At 34.6% G+C, this 8771-nt stretch overlaps 1 protein-coding gene across 1 annotated transcript in view; it reads left to right on the top strand.

Moving 5' to 3' along the window:
• Nucleotides 1–8035, top strand: part of SESTD1 (SEC14 and spectrin domain containing 1) — a gene marked incomplete in the record, with an annotated part of 145410 nt that extends 137375 nt beyond the window's left edge. The window contains 4 exon segments of the mRNA XM_027773110.1: nucleotides 786–908; nucleotides 1669–1860; nucleotides 4829–4950; nucleotides 7315–8035. Of these exon segments, the coding sequence (XP_027628911.1) occupies nucleotides 786–908; nucleotides 1669–1860; nucleotides 4829–4950; nucleotides 7315–7444 (567 nt within the window).
• Nucleotides 8036–8771: the final 736 nt, after the last annotated feature.

The following is an 8771-nucleotide window of genomic DNA, read 5'->3' on the forward strand; positions in this document are numbered from 1 at the left end:
GCTAAGTTGTCAGTTACATCTCAAGATAAAGGCTAGTAAAACATTACTTGTTAACTCACAGAGAATTTTAAATGCCAGGTGAATAATTTGCTATCTTTGTGTAGTTAGCATCAGAGAACATCATTTCAGCTTGATGTAGAGGAAATTTATGATTTTAAATAGTGACCAAATGTGTAATGAGATCCTAATAGATATGTATTACAGAAATACATGATCACATGATCTTCTATTATGTGATATTAATTTTAAGAGTCTTTTTCTTTTCTTTCTTTTCTTTTTTTTTTTCTTTCTTTGAGAGGTTTTTGCTATAGGGTGTGTGCACTCACCAGAAAGATAGAGAGAGACAGAAAGACTTAAAGCGAGAAATCACCCCCCATGGGGGATGGCCACACCACAATCCCTTCTCCATTCGCCTCTCGGGATCTTGGGCACACATGCAAAAGCACCCGGTGTGAATTTAAGCACCCAGTGTGAGTTTAAGCCATCAGACCTGGGACTTAAACCATGATTGACTACATGGGAGTCCAGCAACATAGTCATTACGCCATCTGCTGGTCCCAAGAGTCTCCTCTTTAGAAGGTTTTGCCTTTAGATTTGAAAAATTTTGATGAGTAGGGGAGGCCATTAATTCATAGAACTTGGCATTGAATAAAATAAGCTAATAAGAACTTAGGTTGTGATTAATGAATTAATCATATGGTAGTAATCTTTGTTTGACTATGATGTCTTTATATAGTACATAAGGAGTTATAAATCCAGCTTCACTGTTATGTCTTGTCCATTAGGCAGTAGAATGGCTGAGTGAACTTCTGGATGCCCTCCTAAAGACACACATCAGATTGGGCGATGATGCTCAGGAAACGAAAGTTTTACTGGAGAAGCATAGAAAATTTGTTGATGTTGCACAGGTGCAGAACTGGTTATCTTCCTTTTCTACAAGCTCAGTGTTTGAATAGCTTTCTGCATGATTATAATGTAACTTTACCCTCCAAGTCCAAGAAGGTTAGTTTTGTTATTCTAAAAGTAGCACAGAATTAAGAACATGTCAGCTGGTGTATCAAAACTAGCCTGCATCCACTTGAGAGACTTTGTTTCCTCAGACACAGGTTCTGTATACTCCCTCTGATTTATTATATATTATGGCATTTTAAAGGCAGGCCAGCTGTTAATTCATAGAAGTTAGCATGAAACTTATATTACTGTCAGTAAATTAGAAACTCCACTTTTTATATCTTATTAGTTTTAGCATAATTATACAGAATTGCTTTTATAGGGGAAAGTATCTCAATTAATTTTCCCTACTAATTGAGTTCATATTATAATAGTTGTAATTTCTTATATAGATTTTAAAGTGCCTAATGTCACCTACTTGTTTCCGCTAACTAATGAGCAGATATTCTTTTTGGTCAGTGAAATTTAGCAAGCTCAGATGAGGAACATAGAATAAGAAGGGGAAGCTTAATAGAAGCTTATAAATGAACTAAAAATATCACATCCTCTTCATTGTTTATGCATGCAGATCATTTGTAGCAATAAGTGCCACTGAATACATTTGGTCTTGATTTCTAGCACTGCCCCTTAATTGCAGCCACCTCCTCCTGCACACCTTCCTTATCCCTCTCTTTAGAATTGATTCATTATAAATCATTATTACTTTTTCTTTTTTAGAGCACTTACGACTATGGTAGACAGCTGCTACAGGCCACAGTTGTGCTGTGTCAGTCTTTGCGCTGCACTTCTCGGTCATCTGGGGATACACTTCCTCGGCTGAACAGAGTATGGAAACAATTTACAATAGCATCTGAAGAGAGAGTACATAGGTTGGAAATGGCTGTTGCATTTCACTCGAATGCTGAAAAGGTCCGCTTTTACTTCTTTTTACATAAACTTAGTGGTATTTATTGTGCATGTTTAAAATGTGTTTGCTTTAAGAATATGCTTATTCAAAAGTAGATTAGTCTACCTTTTAGCATCTCTATTAGTTCCACTGTCAAAGTTTGTTTAGATAAAATATATATTATCTTAGTTCAAATTAATTTTCTTAATCCAAGTACAATGCTTGAGTATTGTGAATGAAGAAACCCAGAATCACCCTATAGTGTCCTTTTACTCCTCTTGTCTCCCTACAAGCCTGGCGTAAGAACGCACTCTCTGTTCTTCAGTGTCATGACTTTAATCTCTCTCATTATGCCAGAAGAAACTTTGTTTGCAAACTGCTACTAATTGTCACTAACTTTAAAAAGGCACTATGAGAGTCTGTAATTTATAGACTGTCAAAATTAAATAATGAGACTAAGAATAAAAATAAAACCTTTCTCTCCTGTTATGTTTAAATATTCATCCTAGAACTTCTTATTCAATGAATTCATTACTCCTAAAAATGAAAAATTAGGTGGTGGTCTTTAGGCAAACTTTCAATAGGATTTTTTCCTTACTCTCCACAGTAAAATTCTGTAGAACTCAAGCTTTATATTTTTATTCTGAAAATGAACTTTATTATGTAGTTAATTCTGGGTTTGTTTGTTTTTTTTATAAAGAAAGTTCTATGTAGGGGATGTTCAATATACTTTAGGATGTGGTGAAGGTAAATGTCAGTGTGATAGTGTGATCTGTAGAGCAGATACTGCAGGGAACCTTAGGAAATAAGCCATTTCTATCTGGTGAAGTGTATCTATGGGGAAGATTCCATAGTTACTTGTTCCTTTGCTGTTCACTAAACTCTACAGATCAGTGTTTTGGTTAAAATGGGCATAGGCCTAATGCTGATGAATGAAAGAATGCAATGCGGCTTACTTTATTTTCTATTGATTGCTTTACTGAACAATTTTTATTATTATGAAGTATGCTATTAATGTACAGAAGTTTGCAGACAGAGTGTAAAAGCTTCTCTTGATGAAATTTGACAAAGTAAATACACCTGTAAAATCAATGCTGTTCACATAGCAGAATGTTACCAGGATCCCAGAAACTGTCTGTTCCCTTAAGGTTACAAAACTGCTTCTCACCTCTCTTGCCAAAGGGTCAAGATTGGCCCAATTTCCAACACCACTAAAAATTTTTAAGATACTAATTTTAAAATGTATTTTCAAGGGTGTTTTAAAATCTAGAACTCTTTAAGAAGTCATATAAGAATGAATATGATTGAGAGATTTGTAGTGGAAAATTAATGTTTGTTTTTTCTGCTACCCAGCCTTTATCTTGCTTATAGTAAACTTGATTTAAGATTATTTTCCTGTGTAGAGTAAAGCCCTTTGTTATAAAATATTAATTTCTTCCTTGTTCTATTTTAAACTGATAAACATAAATAGAGTCACACCTATGAGCAAATCCTATAGTATAACTGTTGGGAAATAAAATTAGATCTTGAGGGGGGCAGCAGGTTGAGTGGTGGTTAAGGCATTGGACTCCCACGTAGCTAACCACTGTTTCAGTCCCAGACTTGGCAACTTGATTTCTCTCTCTTTCTGACCCTCTCTCTCTTTCTCTTATCTCTGCCTCTCTGGTGAGCACATATGTCCTGTAACAAATTTAAAAACAACAATAAGAAGAAGGAAAATTAAATAAAATAATTACTAAAAAATCAAATACTGAATTTTAAAATAAACTTGTCCATTTATAAATAAAATGTTAAATCATGAGTTAATATGATTCAATTAAAAAATATTGCAAAAACTTAAAAAATAAATACTTCTTTTTTTTCTTCTTTCCCCAAATTTTGCATTTCTTTCCTGGAATTAAACTTAAATCATAATATTTAGGAAATAAAAAGTAATATTTTATCAAGGACTGTCGAGCTTGAATGGTAACCTGATTAGTTATGTCAGTTAACTCAAGTCAGCAGATCAATTATGCATAAAGTGTCTAGCGAGCTCTTCATATCTGTTACATGTTTGTACTCTGTATGCTGGTTTTATTTTCTTACATTTTTGAAATCTGTAAAGTCCTCATTAACATATTTCATTCACATTATCAGCTGCTAAATATATTTATAGCAAGTTGTTCAATAAACTGTTGCTTTGTGGGACCAGAAGTTAGCATAATGGCTATGTCGCTCGACTCCCATGCAGTTGACTACATTTTGAATCCCGGACCCAGAGGCTTAAAAACGCTGGGCATGTGTGCATGTGTGCCCAAGATCCTGAGAGGAGAATGGTGAAGGGATTGTGGCATGGCCATCCCTCCTGGGGGAGGTGACTTCTCGCTTTCTATCTCTCTGTCTCTCTGGCAAGCGCACGCGCCCTGTAGCAGAAACCTCTCAAAAAACAAACAAAATAATAATAAAAAAAATCTATTGCTTTGTGAATGAGATAATACCTCTTAAGCATAGGTAGAACTTATTTTCCAAGTAGTAGTCTAGTAGTATTTTTTTCTTAGAAATCACCACTGACCTTTTGTATTCAGATTATATGTTGTTAGTAGGGGTTATGTATTGTTATTTGGATTTTTTGAGCCAACTTTGCTAATAATAGATCAATGTTGTACATGCCTTCAATCTACTAAATTAGCATGAACTTGATTTCCTTTCTGGATTTTTTTTTTTTTTTGGAGAGGTTTTTGCTATTAAGTTCATGCGCTTACCCAAAAGACAGAGAGAGAAAGTAAGAAATCACCCCCCACAGGGAATGGCCGCACCACAATCCCTTCTCCTCCATTTTCCTCTTGTGACCTTGGGAACGCATGCACACTCATCCAGCGTGAGTTTAAGCTATTCGGTCCAGGACTCAAACCACAGTCGACTACATGGGGGTCCAGCGACACAGCCATTATGCCATCTGCTGGTCCCCCTTTCTGGATTTTTTGATGGATGTTCCCTTTTTATATGTTTCAGATTTTGCAAGATTGTCCAGAAGAGCCTGAAGCTATTAATGATGAAGAACAATTTGATGAAATTGAAGCAGTTGGGAAATCACTTTTGGATAGATTAACTGTTCCTGTAGTTTATCCTGATGGGTATGGTGCATGTTCTTATAATTTTATCTTTTTATCAGTGAAGTCTTAAAGTGAAATCATTAAGAGAAGAAAATCTGTTCTTTTAAAAGCACCGCAAATTAGCTTTGCTCCATGACTTAAGTTTCCACAATTAATTGGTTTAACATAAAAGGAAATCCAAACTTAGTTCATAGAAACAGTAACAGTTGGTAGTTGCTGACATCAAATGTATTGCTTTATTCACAACTTGTAGAACAATCCAATAAATGGATTGAAACACTGGGTTCTAACCTTGACTATGAGAGGGAGGAGTGTGACATTGGGGCTACATTTAGAAAAAGGAGAGGAGGGGACTACCTGAGCTCATAATATATGCCACAGTCTGAGTTAAATCTTTGCTTTCATTCCTTTCATCAAAGAGAGCCAGGCTAGTATGATTATTCCTGGTGTATAAATGATGAAGCTGAGGCTTAGAAAGATTAAGAAGGGCACCGAGGACTTCACTGCTTCTAAATGTTGGAGTTACAGTACAGTCTCAGGTCTGTCGGGCTCCAAACTCATTCTCATTTTACTGTACTATATGTTGTCCTAATTTCTTCACATGTATAATGATAGGGTCCTGATTCCCTGTTCCTTTCTGCTTCAAATAGTCGCCAATAAAAATATAAAATAATCTGATGCAAAATAAATGAGTCAGTAAATGAATTAGAGCTTTATCCTTGGTCACTTAGACCTGCTCAGTGAAAATAACTTAGAAGTAATCCAGAGGCATTTAATTCAAATGGTAGAGAAATCAAACCACTGAATAAAAACAAGTATCCTTCCTGTGTGGTGTGATGTGAAGGACTGGTATGCACCCTGGAGCTAGAATGGCAGACATCTCAGCTCTACTGCTGACTAGCTGTGTCACTTTGGACAGGCCTCTCAATCTCTCTGTGCTCCAAAGTCTCTTAATGTGAAACAGGAATGATAGTCATACTTGCTCATCTTCCAGGGGTGTGGGTACCTGAGCTAATTTACATATAGTACTTAAAACATATATGACACATAATAAGTGTCACTCCAACTATTCCATGACATTCTAGTGATTATTTGAGACTGATTTTGAAAAGATGTCATTGTTATTCCCTTGAAAAGATATTCAGAGAGTCTACACTTAGATAATCTCGAGTCATGTCTGAACATGAACAATCTGAAATAGCCTAAAGTCATATTATATATCTACAGTAAAGAAGAGCAAAATCCAGCTAGTCATGATAGTATCAGAGTGATCCTGGTGGTTCTGCTCCCAAATCCCTCCACTCCTTCATCCCCACATTTCACAGCCATTTGTCCTGCAGTCAGTTTCCCACTCCACCCAGGCCAGCCTGCCTCGAGCTTCTGTCCCTGGTATTGGTGCTTGGGATTCTCTTTCTGTGTTGCACAGATCGTCCATGTGTCGTTTTCTCATCCCATTAAGAGAAAAGAGTAAGTTAGTAATGTATATGCAAATTTCACAAGTCCTATCTTTTTTTTTATTTGAAATTATGTTTTTTTGTTTTGTATTCATGTTCAAATTCATGTATATCTATTTTAGGTATTTTGCTAAAAAATATTTCACAACAGTTTATACAGTGTTTTTCATAATTATTAACTAATGATACTCTGTCTATGCTATGTGAAGTTTGAGAATTAGATTATTCAAATTTATCTTTTATATTCTCTCCTAGTAAAGTAAAAGAAATTGGTGGTCTTTCTGGATTCACTGCTTAAAGACCCAGGTTCAAATCCTAGTTTTTTTTTTTTTAACTGTGTGAATCATGTAACTTTCCAGGCCTTAGTTTTCTGATCAAAAAATGAAGAGATAAAACAGATCATTTCTAAGAACTCTTCCAGCTCTAAAAGATTCTATAAATCCGAGTACAGTATCTTTGCAAATAGAAAAACAGTGAAGAAGCTTTATTTATGAATGTATCATATGATGTCTTGACATTAAAAAAGATGTTTTCTCAGCCAGTTTTATTAGGCACTTAATGATAGCCCTCAGCACTTAAGTGCATATATAAACACTGTTTTGCATATGCATATGGCCCCAAACCAAAAACGAGAATATCTCCAATGCTGCATTGTTTGGTTTACTGGCAGTATCATAAATACACGGGATGTAACATTTATTCCACCAGTGTATTTTTCTGATCATTTTCTCCCCAGATTTTATGCTATTTTAAAAATTGTTTTTCCTACTGAATCACTACTCAAATTGTATGGTCCAATAAATGAAGTAGTTTCTATATATAAGCCATTTTCACATAGATACTTTTGATGATAATTTTTGCTTCCTTTTGTATTTGCTGCAATTTATGGGTTTGTATCAACCTAGTTTTTTTCTGTGTGTTTTGCTTTCAGAAGCGAACAGTATTTTGGGAGTCCAAGTGACATGGCATCTACTGCAGAACACATCAGAGACAGGATGAAACTAGTTAGTCTCAAAAGGCAGCAGCTGAGGCACCCTGAAATGGTGACCACTGAGAGCTAATAGCCACCAGCTTCCTGCAGATCTGCAGCTCATAGTCCTGCATGTCGTCAGCATACCACGGCTTTAGCCACAGCACATTAAGATGCATTTCACAGCCAGGATAAGCCTCATTTCTTCCCATGACACATTTCTTTCTACATGCTAACACCATGCAACTACCAAGGCATAATTATTAACATGCTTTGAGACCATATACTCCAAGTATCTTAAAAGAAGAAGCGTAAAACATTGCACTGAAAACTTGCTTTAAAGCTTTATCTGACCTGTCAATTTGTAGATGAACAACTGATAATAAGCTTTGAATGGTGCTAATAAGAGTTTAGGAATTTCGTCTATAAAAAAATGGTTGCCCTTCCTCCCCAGGTGATGTAGTAAATTTAGACTGTAGTTAAACTGTTATTAGTAGACAAGGATGTCCTCAAAAATTTACTTTATAATTATTCTTCAAAGTTGATTATTTTTATTGTGTCAATACGGAGAAAACCCTTCAGATCTTTGAAATATCATATTCATTAAAGACATTTTCCTATTTGTATTGATAATGTATTGAAAGTTGTTTGTGCTTAATAAAAGGCTTCTTTAAACAACGTATTTAATTTGGTAGTTATATTCTATTTCCAAACTTGAGTGCCTTATTTAAAAGGGCATTCTTAAGATTGTGAGGATGATTTAAAATTTGTTTTTTCATTGTGGTTGCATGTGTTTTAGCCAGGAAATTCATATGTAAGCATGTGTATATAAATAAATAAGCATGTTTTATCATGAAAAATAATTGTGAAGAACAAGTTAGATCTTTAAGAATTTATTAATAATGGAATACTATTTCTAGTTTTTCTCTTCTTCAACTTGAAAAATATTACACAAATTATTAACTACCCTGAAGATACTTTGTCTTTGGGGGAGGAAGGGTAAGAAAAAGACATACTTAATTACTTCAGTGTAATCCTTTATATCAGAGCAATCTTTCTGGAACTAAAACAAGAGTTGTTAAAACTTAATTTCTCATGACAGTCTAGAAACAAAATAAATTCTGAATGAGTCTAATAAAAACTGTTCAAATCATTTAGAAATAAAATTTATCATAAAATGCTAGTGATTTTAGGTTTGCATTAAGTTTTAAATGGTAAAATGCATATAGTTTAATTTTGTGTTAATTTTTATTTCAGAAAGTGTTTTTCAAGATATTAAAAAAATGATTTTTAGGCTTGTGATCAATACAAAATTATGCAATAATTGTATGCTGGTTTCTTTTTGTGGTCAACAAACATACTCGTATAGCTAATGCAAAAAAAAAAAAAAAAAAAAAAAAAAAACCCCCTCTAAACCC

This window comes from Tupaia chinensis, unplaced genomic scaffold (genome assembly GCF_000334495.1).
Source record: "Tupaia chinensis unplaced genomic scaffold, TupChi_1.0 Scaffold000322_1, whole genome shotgun sequence".
In the NCBI taxonomy this organism is placed as follows: domain Eukaryota; kingdom Metazoa; phylum Chordata; class Mammalia; order Scandentia; family Tupaiidae; genus Tupaia; species Tupaia belangeri.